Source organism: Homarus americanus, unplaced genomic scaffold (assembly GCF_018991925.1).
Source record: "Homarus americanus isolate GMGI-L3 unplaced genomic scaffold, GMGI_Hamer_2.0 scaffold34065, whole genome shotgun sequence".
NCBI classification, from domain to species: domain Eukaryota; kingdom Metazoa; phylum Arthropoda; class Malacostraca; order Decapoda; family Nephropidae; genus Homarus; species Homarus americanus.
Window position 1 is genome coordinate 90,968 of NW_024715832.1, and position 20,690 is coordinate 111,657.

At 41.1% G+C, this 20,690-nt stretch overlaps 2 protein-coding genes across 3 annotated transcripts in view; both read right to left on the bottom strand.

Moving 5' to 3' along the window:
• Positions 1 to 953: 953 nt before the first annotated feature.
• LOC121857959 (mucin-5AC-like) lies at positions 954 to 13,518 on the bottom strand. The gene is made up of 6 exons (XM_042354199.1): positions 13,497 to 13,518; positions 12,994 to 13,120; positions 4,233 to 4,677; positions 3,436 to 3,901; positions 1,924 to 3,281; positions 954 to 1,826 (listed from the first exon to the last, which is right to left on the bottom strand). The coding sequence occupies exons 1-6, from the start codon at positions 13,516 to 13,518 to the stop codon at positions 954 to 956; spliced, it is 3,291 nt and encodes a 1,096-aa protein (XP_042210133.1).
• Positions 13,519 to 13,937: 419 nt separating this feature from the next.
• LOC121857958 (myc proto-oncogene protein-like) overlaps positions 13,938 to 20,690 on the bottom strand; it is a 52,221-nt gene continuing 45,468 nt past the window's right edge. For both annotated transcript variants that reach the window (XM_042354197.1, XM_042354198.1), the window contains exon 3: positions 13,938 to 17,271. In XM_042354197.1, the coding sequence (XP_042210131.1) occupies positions 16,643 to 17,271 (629 nt within the window). In that variant the 3' untranslated portion in view covers positions 13,938 to 16,642. The remainder of the gene's footprint in view (positions 17,272 to 20,690) is intronic.

The following is a 20,690-nucleotide window of genomic DNA, read 5'->3' on the forward strand; positions in this document are numbered from 1 at the left end:
TGGAGGGGCTGGAGACTATGTGGAGGAAGTGCAGACTGTGTGGAGGATGCAGATTGTAGAGGAGTGCAGACTGTGGAGGAGTGCAGATCGTGTGGAGGAGTGCAGACTATGTGGAGGGCTGCGGCTATGTGGAGGATCTGGCGGCTGTGTGGAGGACTGGCTGTGTGTGGAGAAACTGGTGGCTGTTTTGAGACTGTGTGGAGGGACTGGTGACAGTGTGGTAGGACTGGGACGGTGTGGAGGGACTGGAGACGGTGTGGAGGGACTGGAGACGGTGTGGAGGGACTGGAGACGGTGTGGGAGGACTGGTGGCTGTGTGGAGGGCCTGGAGACGGTGTGGAGGGACTGGTGGCTGTGGAGGGACTGGAGACGGTGTGGAGGACTTGGCTGTGTGGAGGGACTGGAGACGGTGTGGAGGGACTGGAGGCTGTGTGGAGGACTGGAGACGGTGTGGAGGACTGGTGGCTGTGGAGGACTGGAGACGGTGTGGAGGGCTGGTGGCTTTGTGGAGGGACTGGAGACGGAGTCGAGGACTGGAGGGATTGGAGACGGTGTGAGGAACTGTGGCTGTGTGGAGGGACTGGAGGTGTGTGGAGGAACTGGTGGTTGTGTGGAGGACTGGGTGTGTGGAGGGACTGGTGGCTGTGTGGAGGGACTGGAGACGGTGTGGAGGGACTGGCTGCTGTGTGGAGGGACTGGAGACTGTTTGAAGGGATGGAAGACGGTGTGGAGGGACTGGAGACAGTGTGGAGGGACTGGAGGATTGGAGACGGTGTGGAGGACGGTGGTTGTGTGGAGGACTGGAGATTGTGGAGGGACTGGTGGCTGTGTGGAGGGACTGGAACGGTGTGGAAGGACTAGCGCTGTGTGGAGGACTGAGACTGTTGGAAGGGATTGAAGACGGTGTGGAGGGACTGGTGGCTTTGTGGAGGACTGGAGGTTGTGTGGAGGGATTAGCGACGGTGTGGAGGGACTGGAGGTGTGGAGGAACTGGAGACGGAGTGGAGGAACTGCTGGCTGTTGGGGAGGGACTGGAGACGGGGTGGAGGGACTGGTGGCTGTGTGGAGGGACTGGAGACAGGTATGGAGGACTGGAGACGGGTGGAGGGGCTAAAGACAGTGTGGAGGGACTGGAGCCGGAGTGCAGGGACTGGAGACAGTTGGAGGACTGGAGACGGTGTGGAGGACTGGAGACGGTGTGGAGGACTGGAGACGGTGGAGGGACTGGAGACGGAGGAGGGACTGGAGACGGTGTGAAGGGACTGGAGACGGTGTGAAGACTGGAGACGGTGTGGAGGACTGGTGGCTGTGTGAGACTGGTGGCTGTGTGGAGGAACTGGGACGGTGTGGTGGGACTGGTGGCTACGTGGAGGACTGGTGGCTGTTTGTGAGACTGTGTGGAGGACTGGAGACGGTGTGGAGGGCCTGGCTATGTGGAGAGAACTGGCGCTGTGTGGAGGAACTGGTGGTCGTGTGGAGGGACTGGCCTGCTGTGTGGAGGGACTGGCGGCTGTGTGGAGGGACTGGAGACGGTGTGGAGGGACTGGAGAAGAGATTGGAGATTGTGTAGGGGACTGGAGACTGTGTGGAGAGACTGGCGGCTGTGTGGAGGGACTGGAGCTGTGTGGAGGGACTGGAACTGTTTGAGAGATTGGAGATTGTGTAGAGGACTGGCGGCTGTGTGCAGGGACTGGAACGGTTGGAGGGTTTGAGACGGTGGGAGGTGGAGACGTGTGGAGGAACTGAGACGATATGGAGGTTTGGAGACTTTGTGGAGGCACTGGAGACTGTGTGGATGGACTGGAGACTGTGTGGAGAACTGGAGACTGTTTGGAGAGATTGGAGATTGTGTGGGGAATGGAGACGGTGTGGAGGGACTGGAGACTATGTGGAGGGACTGGGTGTGTAGAGGGGACTGGAGACGGTGGATGGACTGGAGACGGTGTGGAGGGACTGGAGATTGTGTGAGGGGACTGGGACGGTGTGGACGGACTGGAGACAGTGTGTGGAGGACTGGGACGGTGTGGAGATGTGGAGACTGTGTGCAGGGACTGGAAACATCGTGTGGGACTGGAGACGGTGTGGATGGACTGGAGACGGGGTGGAGGGACTGGAATTGTGTAGAAGGACTGGAGACTGTGTGGAGGACTGGAGATTGTGTAGAGGGACTGGAGATTGTGTGGGGACTGGAGACTGTGTGGAGGGATTGAGACGGGTGGAGGACTGGAGACTATGTGGAGGGACTGAAATTGTGTAGAGGGACTGGGACAGTGTGGAGGGACTGGAGCTATGTGGAGACTGGAGTTGTGTAGAGGACTGGAGACGGTGTGGAGGGACTGGAGACGGTGTGGGGAATGGAGATTGTGTGCAGGATCTGGAGACTGTGTGGGGGTTTGGAGGGTGTGGAGGATCTGGAGACTGTGTGGAGGGACTGGAGACAGTGTGGAGGACTGGAGACGGTGTGGAGGTACTGGAGTGTGTGGACGGACTGGAGACAGTGTGGAGCGACTGAGACGTGTGAAGGACTGGAGACTGTGTGGACGGACTGGAAGACGTGTGGAGGACTGGAGGGACTGGAGACGGTGTGGCGGGACTGGAGACGGTGTGGGACTGGAGACTGTGTGGGGGTTGGTGACGATGTGGAGGACTCAGTGTGTGGAGGGACTGAAGACAGTGTGGAGGGACTGGAGACGGTGTGTGGGACTGAGACTGTAGGGGATTGGTGTGGAAGGACTGGACAGTGTGGACGGACCGAGACAGTGTGGAACCAGTGTGGAGGTGCTGGAGACTGTGTGGACGGACTGGAGACAGTGTGGCAGGACTGGAGACTGTGTGGGGGAGTGACGATGTGGAGGGACTGGAGACGGTGTGGCGGGACTGAGCAGTGGCGGAACTGGAGACGGTGTGGCGGGACTGGAGACTGTTTAGAGATTGGTGACGTGTGGAGGGACTGGAGACAGTGTGGAGGACTGGAGACGGTGTGGAGGGACTGGGGGTGTGGCAGGACTGGAGACTGTGTGGGGATGTGACGAATGGGAGGACTGGAGACAGTGTGGACGGACCGGAGACAGTGTTGGGTGACTGGAGACGGTGTGGAGTGACTAGACTGTGTGGACGGACTGGAGACAGTGTGGCAGGACTGGAGACTGTGGAGGGATTGGTGACGATGTGGAGGGACTGGAGACGGTGTGGCGGGACTGGAGACGGTGTGGCGGGACTGGAGACTGTGTGAGGGTTGGTGATGTGGGGAGGGACTGGAGACGGTGTGGCGGGACTGGAAACTGTGTGGGGATTGGTGACGATGTGGGACTGGAGACAGTGTGGAGGGACTGGAGACGGTGTGGAGGGACAGGAGACGGTGTGGCGGGACTGGAAACTGTGTAGAGGTTGGTGACGATGTGGAGGGACTGGAGACAGTGTGGAGGGACTGGAGACGTGTGGAGGGACTGGAGACGGTGTGCGGGACTGGAGACTGTGTGGGGGATTGGTGACGATGTGGAGAGACTGGAGACAGTGTGGAGGGACTGGAGACGGTGTGGAGGGACTGGAGACGGTGTGGGACTGGAGACTGTGGGGATTGGTGACGTTGTGGAGGGACTGGAGACAGTGTGGAGGGACTGGAGCCGGTGTGGCGGGACTGGAGACTATGTGGAGGGACTCGAGACTGTGTGGAGGGACTAAAGAGTGTGGAGGGACTGGGACTGGAGACGGTGTGGCGGGACTGGGCTGTAGAGGATTGGTGACGATGTGGAGGGACTGGAGGCAGTGTGGAGGAGATTGGAGACGGTGTGGATGGACTGGAGACGGTGTGGAGGAACTGGAGACTGTGTAGAGGGTTTGGTGACGATGGAGGACTGGAGACAGTGTGGAGGGACTGGAGACGGTGTGGCGGGACTGGAGACTATGTGGAGGGACTGGAGACTGTGTGGAGGGACTGGAGACGGTGTGAATGGACTGGGGACGGTGTGGAGGGACTGGAGAGATTGTGTGGAGGGACTGGGACTGTTTGTGGGATTGGAGATTGTGTGGAGGGACTGGAGACGTGTGGAGGACTGGAGACAGTGTGGACGGACTGGAGACGGTGTGGAGGGACTGGAGACTATGTGGAGGACTGGGACGGTGTGGATGGACTGGAACGGTGTGGAGGACTGGAGACAGTGTGGAGGGACTGGAGACTGTGTGGAGGGACTGGGCTATGTGGAGGGACTGGAGACGGTGTGGAGGACTGGGACTCTGTGGAGGGACTGGAGACAGTGTGGAGGGACTGGAGACGGTGTGGAGGACTGGAGACTGTGTGGAGGGACTGCAAACTGTGTGGAGGTACTGGGACTGTGTGGAGGACTGGAGACTGTGGGGTCTAGAGACTGTGTGGAGGGACTGGAGACTGTTTGGAGGGACTGGAGACTCTGTGGAGGGAATGGAGACTGTGTGGAGGGACTGGAGAATGTGTGGAGATTGGAGATTGTGTGGAGGTACTGGAGACTGTGTGGACGGACTGGAGACAGTGTGGAGGGACTGGAGACGGTGTGGAGGTACTGGAGACTGTGTGGACGGACTGGAGACAGTGTGGAGGGACTGGAGACGGTGTGCAGGGACTGGAGACTGTGTGGAGGGACTGGAGATGATGTAGAGGATATGGAGACTTTGTGAACCACACCAGAACCAGTTACCACGCACCTTAGTTGGGGAAATATATTTTCCAAAGTAGATTATCATGAAGGAATTTGTATCAGAAAATGTGAAATATCTACTTTCCGGAAAGTTGGTTATCTACTGGAAAGTAGATTATCGACTTTTCATGGAGTAGATTATCGACTTTTGGAAATATTAACATATTTTAAGTAGATTATCAAAACGGAAATTTGTATCACAGAAAATGTGAAATATTTCTACTTTCTGGGAAAGTTGGTTATCTACTTATCATAAAAACAGGGAAATTTGTATCATAGAAAATGGGAAATATCTACTTTCCGGAAAGTTGGTTATCTACCTCAAGTAGATTATCTACTTTCTGGAAACTGAATTATCATGGAAGTAGATGATCGACTTTCAGAAATTTACCATATTTTCAAAGTAGATTATCAAAGGAAAATTGTATCACAGAAAATGTGAAATATTTCTACTTTCTGGGAAAGTTGTTATCTACTTATCATAAATATGGAAATTTGTCATAAATGAAATATCAAAGTTATCTACTTTCTGGAAGTAGATATCGTGGAAGTAGATTATCGACTTTTGAAATATTAACATTTTTCCAAAGTAGATTATCATAGAAAACGGAAATTTGTATAAAATGTGAAATATTTCTACTTTCTGGGAAAGTTGGTTATCTATATCATAAAAAACGGAAATTTGTATCATAGAAAATGGGAAATATCTACTTTCGGGAAAGTTGGTTATCTACTTTTTCAAAAGTAGATTATCTACTTCTGGAAAGTAGATTATCGACGTTTCATGGAAGTAGATTATCGACTTTTGAAATATTGCCATATTTTCCAAAGTAGATTATCATAGAAAACGAATTTGTATCACAGAAAATGTGAAATATTTCTACTTTCTAGAAGTTGGTTATCTACTTATCATAAAATGGAAATTTGTATCAAAATGCGAAATATCTACTTTCCGGGAAAGTTGGTTATCTACTTTCCTGAAAATGGGTTATCTACTTTTCAAGAGTAGATTATCGACTTTTCTAGGAAGTGTATCGAGTTTGAAATATATATTTTCCAAGTAGATTATCATAAACAGGAAATTTGTATCAGAAAATGTGAAATATCTACTTTCCCGAAAAGTAGATTATCTACTTTTCTGGAAAGTAGATTATCGACTTTTCATGGAAGTAGATGATCGACTTTTGGGGAAATATTACCATATTTTCCAAAGTAGATTATCATAGAAAACGGGAAATTTGTATCACAGAAAATGGGAAATATTTCTACTTTCTGGGAAAGTTGGTTATCTACTTATCAAAAAACGGGAAATTTGTATCATAGAAAATGGGAAATATCTACTTTCCGGGAAAGTTGGTTATCTACTTTCCCGAAAAGTAGATTATCTACTTTTCTGGAAAGTAGATTATCGACTTTTCATGGAAGTAGATGATCGACTTTTGGGGAAATATTACCATATTTTCCAAAGTAGATTATCATAGAAAACGGGAAATTTGTATCACAGAAAATGTGAAATATTTCTACTTTCTGGGAAAGTTGGTTATCTACTTATCATAAAAAACGGGAAATTTGTATCATAGAAAATGGGAAATATCTACTTTCCGGGAAAGTTGGTTATCTACTTTCCCGAAAAGTAGATTATCTACTTTTCTGGAATGTAGATTATCGACTTTTCATGGAAGTAGATTATCGACTTTTGGGGAAATATTACCATATTTTCCAAAGTAGATTATCATAGAAAACGGGAAATTTGTATCACAGAAAATGTGAAATATTTCTACTTTCTGGGAAAGTTGGTTATCATAAAAAACGGGAAATTTGTATCATAGAAAATGGGAAATATCTACTTTCCGGGAAAGTTGGTTATCTACTTTTCCGAAAAGTAGATTATTTACTTTTCTGGAAAGTAGATTATCGACGTTTCATGGAAGTAGATTATCGACTTTTGGGGAAATATTGCCATATTTTCCAAAGTAGATTATCATAGAAAACGGGAAATTTGTATCTCAGAAAATGTGAAATATTTCTACTTTCTGGGAAAGTTGGTTATCTTCTTATCATAAAAAATGGGAAATTTGTATCATAGAAAATGCGAAATATCTACTTTCCGGGAAAGTTGGTTATCTACTTTCCTGAAAAGTAGATTATCTACTTTTCGGGAAGTAGATTATCGACTGTTCGTGGAAGTAGATTATCGAGTTTTGGGAAATATTAACATATTTTCCAAAGTAGATTATCATAAAAAACGGGAAATTTGTATCACAGAAAATGTGAAATATCTACTTTCCGGGAAAGTTGGTTATCTACTTTTCTGGAAAGTAGATTATCGACTTTTCATGGAAGTAGATTATCGACTTTTGGGGAAATATTACCATATTTTCCAAAGTAGATTATCATAGAAAACGGGAAATTTGTATCACAGAAAATGTGAAATATTTCTACTTTCTGGGAAAGTTGGTTATCTACTTATCATAAAAAACGGGAAATTTGTATCATAGAAAATGGGAAATATCTACTTTCCGGGAAAGTTGGTTATCTACTTTCCCGAAAAGTAGATTATCTACTTTTCTGGAAAGTAGATTATCGACTTTTCATGGAAGTAGATGATCGACTTTTGGGGAAATATTACCATATTTTCCAAAGTAGATTATCATAGAAAACGGGAAATTTGTATCACAGAAAATGTGAAATATTTCTACTTTCTGGGAAAGTTGGTTATCTACTTATCATAAAAAACGGGAAATTTATATCATAGAAAATGGGAAATATCTACTTTCCGGGAAAGTTGGTTATCTACTTTCCCTAAAAGTAGATTATCTACTTTTCTGGAAAGTAGATTATCGACTTTTCGTGGAAGTAGATTATCGACTTTTGGGGAAATATTAACATTTTCCAAAGTAGATTATCATAGAAAACGGGAAATTTTTATCACAGAAAATGTGAAATATTTCTACTTTCTGGGAAAGTTGGTTATCATAAAAAACGGGAAATTTGTATCATAGAAAATGGGAAATATCTACTTTCCGGGAAAGTTGGTTATCTACTTTCCCGAAAAGTAGATTATCTACTTTTCTGGAAAGTAGATTATCGACTTTTCATGGAAGTAGATTATCGACTTTTGGGGAAATATTAACATATTTTCCAAAGTAGATTATCATAGAAAAGGGGAAATTTGTATCACAGAAAATGTGAAATATTTCTATTTTCTGGGAAAGTTGGTTATCTACTTATCATAAAAAACGGGAAATTTGTATCATAGAAAATGGGAAATATCTACTTTCCGGGAAAGTTGGTTATCTACTTTCCCGAAAAGTAGATTATCTACTTTTCTGGAAAGTAGATTATCGACTTTTCATGGAAGTAGATTATCGACTTTTGGGGAAATATTACCATATTTTCCAAAGTAGATTATCATAGAAAACGGGAAATTTGTATCACAGAAAATGTGAAATATTTCTACTTTCTGGGAAAGTTGGTTATCTACTTATCATAAAAAACGGGAAATTTGTATCATAGAAAATGGGAAATATCTACTTTCCGGGAAAGTTGGTTATCTACTTTTCCGAAAAGTAGATTATCTACTTTTCTCGAAAGTAGATTATCGACGTTTCATGGAAGTAGATTATCGACTTTTGGGGAAATATTGCCATATTTTCCAAAGTAGATTATCATAGAAAACGGGAAATTTGTATCACAGAAAATGTGAAATATTTCTACTTTCTGGGAAAGTTGGTTATCTTCTTATCATAAAAAATGGGAAATTTGTATCATAGAAAATGCGAAATATCTACTTTCCGGGAAAGTTGGTTATCTACTTTCCTGAAAAGTAGATTATCTACTTTTCGGGAAGTAGATTATCGACTTTTCGTGGAAGTAGATTATCGAGTTTTGGGAAATATTAACATATTTTCCAAAGTAGATTATCATAAAAAACGGGAAATTTGTATCACAGAAAATGTGAAATATCTACTTTCCGGGAAAGTTGGTTATCTACTTTTCTGGAAAGTAGATTATCGACTTTTCATGGAAGTAGATTATCGACTTTTGGGGAAATATTACCATATTTTCCAAAGTAGATTATCATAGAAAACGGGAAATTTGTATCACAGAAAATGTGAAATATTTCTACTTTCTGGGAAAGTTGGTTATCTACTTTTCATAAAAAACGGGAAATTTGTATCATAGAAAATGGGAAATATCTGCTTTCCGGGAAAGTTGGTTATCTACTTTCCCGAAAAGTAGATTATCTACTTTTCTGGAAAGTAGATTATCGACTGTTCATGGAAGTAGATTATCGACTTTTGGGGAAATATTACCATATTTTCCAAAGTAGATTATCATAAAAAACGGGAAATTTGTATCACAGAAAATGTGAAATATCTACTTTCCGGGAAAGTTGGTTATCTACTTTTCTGGAAAGTAGATTATCGACTTTTCATGGAAGTAGATTATCGACTTTTGGGGAAATATTACCATATTTTCCAAAGTAGATTATCATAGAAAACGGGAAATTTGTATCACAGAAAATGTGAAATATTTCTACTTTCTGGGAAAGTTGGTTATCTACTTATCATAAAAAACGGGAAATTTGTATCATAGAAAATGGGAAATATCTACTTTCCGGGAAAGTTGGTTATCTACTTTCCCGAAAAGTAGATTATCTACTTTTCTGGAAAGTAGATTATCGACTTTTCATGGAAGTAGATGATCGACTTTTGTGGAAATATTACCATATTTTCCAAAGTAGATTATCATAGAAAACGGGAAATTTGTATCACAGAAAATGTGAAATATTTCCCCAAAAGTCGATAATCTACTTCCACGAAAAGTCGATATTCTACTTTCCAGAAAAGTAGATAATCTTCTTTTAGGGAAAGTAGATAACCAACTTTCTCGGAAAGTAGATATTTCCCATTTTCTATGATACAAATTTCCCGTTTTTTATGATAAGTAGATAACCAACTTTCCCAGAAAGTAGAAATATTTCACATTTTCTGTGATACAAATTTCCCGTTTTCTATGATAATCTACTTTGGAAAATATGTTAATATTTCCCCAAAAGTCGATAATCTACTTCCATGAAAAGTCGATAATCTACTTTCAAGAAAAGTAGATAACCAACTTTCCCGGAAAGTAGATATTTCACATTTTCTGTGATACAAATTTCACGTTTTTTATGATAATCTACTTTGGAAAATATGTTAATATTTCCCAAAACTCGATAATCTACTTCCACGAAAAGTCGATAATCTACTTCCCGAAAAGTAGATAATCTACTTTTTAGGAAAGTAGATAACCAACTTTCCCGGAAAGTAGATATTTCGCATTTTCTATGATACAAATTTCCCATTTTTTATGATAAGAAGATAACCAACTTTCCCAGAAAGTAGAAATATTTCACATTTTCTGTGATACAAATTTCCCGTTTTCTATGATAATCTACTTTGGAAAATATGGCAATATTTCCCCAAAAGTCGATAATCTACTTCCATGAAACGTCGATAATCTACTTTCCAGAAAAGAAAATAATCTACTTTTCGGAAAAGTAGATAACCAACTTTCCCGGAAAGTAGATATTTCCCATTTTCTATGATACAAATTTCCCGTTTTTTATGATAAGTAGATAACCAACTTTCCCAGAAAGTAGAAATATTTCACATTTTCTGTGATACAAATTTCCCGTTTTCTATGATAATCTACTTTGGAAAATGTTAATATTTCCCCAAAAGTCGATTATCTACTTCCATGAAAAGTCGATAATCTACTTTCCCGAAAAGTAGATAATCTACTTTTCGGGAAAGTAGATAACCAACTTTCCCGGAAAGTAGATATTTCCCATTTTCTATGATACAAATTTCCCGTTTTTTATAATAACCAACTTTCCCAGAAAGTAGAAATATTTCACATTTTCTGTGCTACAAATTTCCCGTTTTCTATGATAATCTACTTTGGAAAATATGGTAATATTTCCCCAAAAGTCGATAATCTACTTCCATGAAAAGTCGATAATCTACTTTCCAGAAAAGTAGATAATCTACTTTTCGGGAAAGTAGATAACCAACTTTCCCGGAAAGTAGATATTTCCCATTTTCTATGATACAAATTTCCCGTTTTTTATAAGTAGATAACCAACTTTCCCAGAAAGTAGAAATATTTCACATTTTCTGTGATACAAATTTCCCGTTTTCTATGATAATCTACTTTGGAAAATATGGTAATATTTCCCCAAAAGTCGATCATCTACTTCCATGAAAAGTCGATAATCTACTTTCCAGAAAAGTAGATAATCTACTTTTCGGGAAAGTAGATAACCAACTTTCCCGGAAAGTAGATATTTCCCATTTTCTATGATACAAATTTCCCGTTTTTTGATAAGTAGATAACCAACTTTCCCAGAAAGTAGAAATATTTCACATTTTCTGTGATACAAATTTCCCGTTTTCTATGATAATCTACTTTGGAAAATGTTAATATTTCCCCAAAAGTCGATAATCTACTTCCACGAAAAGTCGATAATCTACTTTCCGAAAAGTAGATAATCTACTTTTCGGGAAAGTAGATAACCAACTTTCCCGGAAAGTAGATATTTCCCATTTTCTATGATATAAATTTCCCGTTTTTTATGATAAGTAGATAACCAACTTTCCCAGAAAGTAGAAATATTTCACATTTTTTGTGATACAAATTTCCCGTTTTCTATGATAATCTACTTTGGAAAATATGGTAATATTTCCCCAAAAGTCGATCATCTACTTCCATGAAAAGTCGATAATCTACTTTCCAGAAAAGTAGATAATCTACTTTTCGGGAAAGTAGATAACCAACTTTCCCGGAAAGTAGATATTTCCCATTTTCTGTGATACAAATTTTCCGTTTTCTATGATAATCTACTTTGGAAAATATGTTAATATTTCCCCAAAAGTCGATAATCTACTTCCATGAAAAGTCGATAATCTACTTTCCAGAAAAGTAGATAATCTACTTTTCGGGAAAGTAGATAACCAACTTTCCCGGAAAGTAGATATTTCCCATTTTCTATGATACAAATTTCCCGTTTTTTATGATAAGTAGATAACCAACTTTCCCAGAAAGTAGAAATATTTCACATTTTCTGTGATACAAATTTCCCGTTTTCTATGATAATCTACTTTGGAAAATATGTTAATATTTCCCCAAAAGTCGATAATCTACTTCCACGAAAAGTCGATAATCTACTTTCCGAAAAGTAGATAATCTACTTTTCGGGAAAGTAGATAACCAACTTTCCCGGAAAGTAGATATTTCCCATTTTCTATGATACAAATTTCCCGTTTTCTATGATAAGTAGATAACCAACTTTCCCAGAAAGTAGAAATATTTCACATTTTCTGTGATACAAATTTCCCGTTTTCTATGATAATCTACTTTGGAAAATATGTAATATTTCCCAAAAGTCGATAATCTCTTCAAAGTCGATAATCTGCTTCCACGAAAAGTCGATAATCTACTTTTCGGGAAAGTAGATAATCTACTTTTCGGGAAAGTAGATAACCAACTTTCCCGGAAAGTAGATATTTCCCATTTTCTATGATACAAATTTCCCGTTTTCTTATGATAAGTAGATAACCAACTTTCCCAGAAAGTAGAAATATTTCACATTTTCTGTGATACAAATTTCCCGTTTTCTATGATAATCTACTTTGGAAAATGTTAATATTTCCCAAAAGTCGATAATCTACTTCCATGAAAAGTCGATAATCTACTTTCCAGAAAAGTAGATAATCTACTTTTCGGGAAAGTAGATAACCAACTTTCCCGGAAAGTAGATATTTCCCATTTTCTATGATACAAATTTCCCGTTTTTTATGATAAGTAGATAACCAACTTTCCCAGAAAGTAGAAATATTTCACATTTTCTGTGATACAAATTTCCCGTTTTCTATGATAATCTGCTTTGGAAAATATGGTAATATTTCCCCAAAAGTCGATAATCTACTTCCATGAAACGTCGATAATCTACTTTCCAGAAAAGTAGATAATCTACTTTTCGGGAAAGTAGATAACCAACTTTCCCGGAAAGTAGATATTTCCCATTTTCTATGATACAAATTTTCCGTTTTTTATGATAAGTAGATAACCAACTTTCCCAGAAAGTAGAAATATTTCACATTTTCTGTGATACAAATTTCCCGTTTTCTATGATAATCTACTTTGGAAATGTGTTAATATTTCCCAAAAGTCGAAAATCTACTTCCACGAAAAGTCGATAATCTACTTTCCCATGGAGGGACTGTGGAGTCTGTTAATCACATCCATAGATGCGTTGTATCAAGTTCTGACTTGCATTGCACAATGCTTGTGAATTGCACCCAGAGATTGCACTATGAAATTCTGATTAGCACCAATAGCTGGGGTCAGTGTAAAGTTGTCACTATAGATGACGATGTTCCTCTGTAAAGTTATGGATCCCCCTGTGGAGTTGCACAGTTTTCACTAAAAAAATTCATGAATGTCCGTACATCAATTGATACGACATAATTCTACCATGGTGAACATATATATATATACTGGAGGGATATAAAACACATTTTATAATAAATCTTTAATAAAGAACTCGGTAAAGGATTACAAACCTGAGCTCGTTGATAATTATCGTCCCATATGATTAAACTAAATAAAATGGTTTCTACTTATATGCATTAGAAAATTAACACAAGATAAAAAATTTGCCTATTTATTTCTGAACTGTAATAAGACAAATGGCTGTAGAAAATATCCTATATTAAACAAGGCAGAACTCTTTCTCTCGCTATCTCTCCATAACTAACTTGATGGGACATAACATACTTTGCTTGGGTGGGTGGCACATCTCGAAAAAGTTATGCCGTATAAATATTTTTAGATATTTTTTGAAACATTTTCATACAAAAATAATGCTGGGTTGAGAAAAAATTGAGCAGTAATTATTATTATTTCCTTAAGACCTAGGGTGGTAGTTAACATGTAAAAAATGTGAGTTTTCTCCCTATCAGAAACTGAGGGAGGCATACGTATTGTGTGTGTGTGTGTGTGTGTGTATATATATATATATATATATATATATATATATATATATATATATATATATATATATATATATATATATATATATATATATATATATATATATATATATATATATATATATATATATATATATATATATAAATATAAACTTTGGGTCAAATGATAATTGGGAACGTGAATGAGGGGGGGGACAGTCGCACAGCATTAATAAACTTGGGGGGGTGATTTATAGCCACTGGCTCCTTGATTAGGATTTGGTCGACTCAATTAACTCATCAGATGCAGTAGCTTTGACCTTACACTTTTCAATTTAAAATATTAAGAGATATTTACAATTTTGCTGGTGTCCATTCACGATAAATTAAATGCAAGTCACGCTTACTGTACCTAAAAAACGGTTAGTGAAAGGAACGGAACAAATTCTGAATTATGCTCTGGTACTTGCTCACACGAATACTTAATATGGCATACTGAAGAGCAAATAGCAAAAACAGTGATGATTATACTCCTGCTCTTGACGAAGCAAGTGAGAGAGCCAGTGCCTGAGAAGGGAGAGTTGGGGACGGTGGTGTAAAGCATTTATCTATCTATCTACCACTGTTTTGAGTACTTTTATTCCTAAAGGTACAGCAACAAAATCTTTGACAGTGCCCGGCCCATATTCCTCACAACACATCTGCTGTACATTGTATACTATACATAATAACTAGTGGTAAAAAAAGTCAAATAAAACATCTAAATACCAAATATACAATACATGAAATGTATACATTTACCAGTGATAAACAATTTCAATGGCAAATAAAATTGAAAAGGCATTTAAAAGACAGCCTCGTACACAAAAACAAATACGTGATCTACCGAGACTGAAAAATAAAAAGGTCGTTCATTTAACTAATGATGTACTACAGCTTAACAAAAGGTATAATGCCCTTTCGTGCAGCAAGATCACACTTGCCCCCCAGATTATAAACAAAACTCGGGATATTCTCTAACCCTTTGGTGAGACGAAACATAATGATACATTCACGTTGCAAACTTCTCAACTACTGGCTCTTGGTTAATAATTAGGACAGTTTGGAGCTGTGGGCTTGATTAACTAACTTTCAATGCGAGGAATGATGGTGGGAGTGGATGTAAATATGAGGAACATCCACTGCGTCTTTTTAAGTGACAGGGAGGAGGAGGAAGAAAAGGGAAAATATACTATAAAGAATGATGAAAATGAGAATGAATGTAACAACAATGAATGAAAAGTGTGTAAGTCAGATGAATGAGAACACATAACACACGCGATAACTTTACACATGGTAACAACGACAAAGACACATGAAATGGCGATAGTGATGATGATGATATACTGTAAATGTATGGCATGGAGATAAATAATGATTATGCGAGGGATGATGTATAAAGGATTTGATGATGATTATCAATGGAGAAGGGCAGGGGGTTAAAAAAACTGGCAACAAACGGGGACTCCTTAAATGGACGTAATGTCTGAGGTGTGATATATCCGGAAGGTGTGTTGGTGGTGGAGGATACGGTGCAAGTTACCTCTCCTTAATTCTAGTCATGGCAACACAAAGGGTAGACCGAGTGGTATGTAGTTCTTGCCTACATGGCAATGCAACCCTCTCCTACACAAAATGGCAACATATACATGCCCTTTTAAAATAATGGACATATAACAACAATAATAAAAAAAAATAGCATTTTACATACTAAGCTATATGATACCCGGAAGTTTATTTTAGTGGAATTTACATTAAACTTAACATATTTGTTATGGGGTCAATATGATCATGACGTGGACATCAAGGAAAATGCATAAATTATGTATTTAAATGCACACATAGTAACTACATTATATATTAAAAATAGCGCAAGTATAGAGCTAATCAGTAACTCGGTTTGAAACCAATTATTATAACTTACCAACATTAACCAGTTAAGTGTGATCAAATTAGAACAAAACATGAATATATAAATTGTAGCAAATCAATAAAACAAAAATATTTACACAAGACAACATATCTCCATGACCTATAAATATATCACCCAAGAATGAATTTCTTCTAGACACCATTGTGTGGGCGACAGCACCCACGGAGAGTGACAGTACCCACAGACGTGCGCATATACACCGCCTCACTACACCTGAGCCAGATAACTCCCTCGGCCAGGCCCTGCCCTGCCCTACCCTGCCACTACAAGATATACAGTGTATCATACATATATCACAAAATAATTGGTAGGTAATCTATACTGTACAAGCTCCCTGCACGTACAACACACACAGATTGCTGAAGAAAGGTACGTCCGTGACCAAACCCTAAATACTAAATAGAATAATTAATATTCAACTTGTGTACACACATTTGATTTACACATTAGACTACTAAGCCTATCTCTTATGTACACATGTACATCCCCGAAGTCCATAATAACAAGTCCACAAAAAAATTGAACTACAGCTGCTGGGTAAGACGTCGCTAAACCCTTTAGATCCTTCATAACTATTTTCATAAAATGAAAAGAAGTCAGGTCAAGCTGCATTGGGCTGTGCTGCTGCTAATACGTTTACACTCGTCCTTGGACATAACAAGCTTGTCTGAGGCCTAGTTTTGAACACTAAACCCCTTCTAAAAAAATATTAAGCTAAAGGCCTAGAGCACACTGATGCCCTCCCTCAACTCAAAAAATATATAAACTGTAACGTAAACACTCCAGAAGCGAGAAGCCGCCCCGAGCTTACGCAAATACACACACATTACATACCGTATTACTCTACATTTCAACTTAAGGGAGACCACCAGTGCGACCAAAGCCTTATGCAGGCACCACTGTGGTCTGGGGGTATACCCTCAGGCTTGCCCCACCTCCATCTAATTTGACTAACAATAAAAAGTTTAAAACCAATTTAATTAGCGTAGTTGTCTCTGTAACGCAAGTAACCGTTTCCTTAGGTCATTGTGGTACCGCTTATGCCGTTCCTTCTCGTGCATAAGAGTCTGCTCTTTTACAGAAACACCGTGACAGTGGTCAGATGCTTTCTTCAGGATTTCCACTTTGGGGGCTTTCTCGCGATCACTCAACTCTGGAACTAACACCCGTAGATATTCAAAGGCATTACGGAGATCCACTCTCCTCATGCGCTCCAGTGAATTGTGCATCTGTCGCTTTTCGGGATCGTCAGAGTCTGACTTAGGGGCCCTGCGTTTCCGTGACCCTAAGCTTCTCTGAAGTCGCTTGGGTGTCTTAAGGGATGAAGTAGAAACGCCAGCCTTCCGGAGAAGCACAACGCTGTTGTGACCTGAGGCACCATTAGTCCGTCTTTTGACTCCCGCTGCCATAGCCTGCTGCAGTTGCTTCCTCATCCGCCGGGAGGGCTTGGCAGGGAGCGTTCCAGTGCGTACCTTTACGATCTTCTTCATGCCGCCGCTGGTAGTAGTAGCAATGAAGGTGGTGTCGCCGTACCTCTTGCTCGTGCTTCTCGAAGTGCCCGTGTGGGCACGGTCTGGACTCTTAACACTCACCACATCGATTTCGTCTTCTGTTGAAGGAAAAAAAAATTTGGTTAATGCCAACAATACTGCAACAATTAATAATTTCAATACTCGCCTATTTAAATCTTATTCATATTAAAGTAACAGAGAAAAGTAAAAAAAACGAGAATTTAATACATGCTTAACGGATACTTTTACGAAAAAAATCACAATGTACAGTAGAACAAATGAAAAAAATCAAACTTTAATAAAACACTAGAATGTGCTCAACTGTGAAGGTGTGGAACAACTTACCCCGACACACCCGAGCAAAGACTACGCTCCCTTCCTTTAAATCATCTCTAAAAAAATATCTATTGTCGAAGTATTAATACTTGTAACACTTACTATATTTACAGTACCTACTTTTATTGTACCATCAAAACCGTTTTATCGGAAATTATCATGTAAATAAATAAGCAATTACCATTGAAATATACATAATGGTAACACTATGAGATGTACTTATTACTACCATGCTATTGTACTATTCCAGATGATACTAAATGTTACATAATACTTCCTTGAGATAAATGTATAGTATATATCAGGTGCCTCAAAGAGAACTCAGGTTCTCAACTGGCTCAGCCTTGTTAATATTGTTATTATTATCCACTCTATATCTGTGTTTTTCTGGCTAAATAAACTGTTTCAATTCAATTTACATTAATAAAAGGTTTATACGGCATGCCATTACGTATATGCCTATTTTGTGGAAGCATATAACTATGCGTGACCTGCAGGTCGACAGTAGGCACATGCGGTATTCATTGCTACGAAGGAGGGAGAAGGGGAGGGGGACGCGGAAAGGGAATAAAAGTACCTCTCCGACCTTCTCGTTCCTCGCCTCATTCCTCTCTCTCGCTCTCTTCTTTCCCTAGCAGAGGTTTTGAGGGCAGCCAGACGCGCTGTATCGATTGTGTGAGACTGGAAGCGAGCTGGAGCGTACGACCTCCTTCCTCCCCCTCCCCCACGACTCCCTCCCAATTTCTAGTACTCCAGACAACGCCCTTCCACTGCTGCTGATGGAAGGGGGTAGTGGTGAGAGGGAGGGACAAACGCTTCACATCGAGGGGAGAAGCGATACAAGAAGTAAAGATAAGAAACCCCAACATAAAAGGAAGGTCAAGAAGGGGAACAGGGAAGAGACGAGAACATGGCGTAAAGGAGGGAAGAAGGAAGGTGTTTAGATGCCGCTGGGAGAGAACGAGAGCAAAGATCAATACTATAGACTAGATAATAAAAGAATAGGTCAATGGAAAGAAATGGCAGGAAAGAAAGCAGATGAAAGTGAGAGGAATGGGTGCGGGCGGGATGTGTCCTGTACAGCACCAGCGCATCACGTAACCTTGACACAACTATGAACGACAAAGAAAGTGTTATATACGTCAGAGGCATCCTGATGCCTAAATACATAAGCCACAGTAGCCCTTCCCTTGCTACCTTGCACCACTCTTCCACTTGCATTGTTCCACCTCTACACAACCACCAAGATAAAATAGGCTTGTTAGTGCTCGTTGTCAGTCTAGCTGCTCGCTCACGGAAGACTTGTGATTAGGCCTCCCGATTGCCGGCCTGCACGTGATAGGAATACCCCTGCCACCTGCTGAGACTCGCTGAATCTAAAAGGACTTGCGAGAAGCAGACGTATAATGCGATGCCTCCCAAATCATAAGTTTTGTTTTAAGTTCTGAAAAAATCTGATATTTGACCTTTGACGTGACCCGTCACACTCAATGTGACCTTTTTTTTCTTTTTTTTACGGGAATTAGCCCACCCGGGCACAGGTCAAACGACCCACAACGGGGCCTGGGGGAAAGAAATTGAAAATAGAGAAGAAAAAGGTTATAGTGTGTTAATTTACACCACGAAGATGTCGGAAAACCAGCTTTTTAAAGTGAGACATTGTATAAGTATGGAAACACAGAAGAAGGCAGAGCATTCAACAGTTTGGCTGTGTGAGGAAAGAAGGAGGTACTATAACGGGTTATTCTAGTGTGACCGACATTCACAGAGAAACCGCGGGCAAGACATGTGTTACGAGCCCACGGGCTTGCCGGCGGTACACAGGATGCCAAATCCACCGAACATTGCCCGTTAAAGTACCTGTGAAAGAGAGTAAAGCAACATTGCGGCGAAGAGAAAGAGAAGAGAGATTGTCGACTAAAGGAGGACAGTTAATATGACGAAATGCCTTTGATTCCACCCTATCTAACAGCTGGACAGAAGAAGAGCCACCCCAGATATGAGAGCAGTACCCCCAAGTTAGTGACGAATGAATCCCTTGTATAATTGGAGCAACTGCTCAGGAGTCAAGTAGCTACGGCAGCTGTACAGCATTCCCAACTTTCGGGAGGCAGCTTTACCTATATTAAAGATTACCTATATTAAGGATGTGTGATTTCCAGGACATTTTGTAGGAAATGGTGAGAGGCCTAACATTTATTTCATTATTTGGCAGGATGATAGCATCCTGAAATGTAATTGGTGGGAGATCATCTAATTTACAAAGTGTAATTGGTAAATATTGAGTTTTGTTACCTATCTGACACTACTTGCTTCCTGACCTAATTTGCAGTTGTGACCGTACTTAACCAAACCAAACACTATAGAGACGAGAATTACAGCCTTTAACTGATTCTAGTCCCCCCCCCCCATTGTTGCTCCATGGCACCCACCCATCTTGTTGCTCCGTGACTACCACACCTCCCGCTGCTCAGCAATCCAAGGTCAGGGGAGTCTTGTGGCAAGCAACTGCCACCCCACCCCCTAGCCCGGCTGGCGATCAATGAGAAGTCCTTCACTTTATACCCGGCTTACCTTACGCTGTACCCTACCCCCGTCTCCACCGTGCAATGTTACCTTATGTTCCCACACGCGTGTCCATTACTTCTTTCCCTGTGTGTCAATATGTAATTTTATTTTACCTGCCTCTGAACCCTAAATCCAGTCATAAAACAATGACGCCCAGTACATGACTACTGAACACCATGGAATGCTCTTCCTCAATCCCGAACGAAACGCACAAAAACTCTTGCCTTACCGTGACCCCTAGGCCGCCACCGTACCAGACACTACACGTACCCATCACCTTCCTCACCTAGCGACGGACCGTGTCGGACCCAAGCACACACACACAAACACCCAGACAGCCTTACCGTGTCCTTGTGTGACCTTGAGACGCACCCATCTCCTTAAACCAAGCCAAAACTACACTTTAAGCAAAATATAACCCCCCCCCCTCCACTATCACACACACATACGCAAACAGAATAGCTATTTGTATTCAGCATGCAAAATGTAATGACCCTCTACGCCTCGTAACGATTCCTGTTATGTAAAAGAATTTCTGAAAACATAACATTCCAGCAGGCAGGTAAAGAAGTCTGGGTAGGCTTCAAGTGTACCCTGTGTTGCCGGGGCGGGA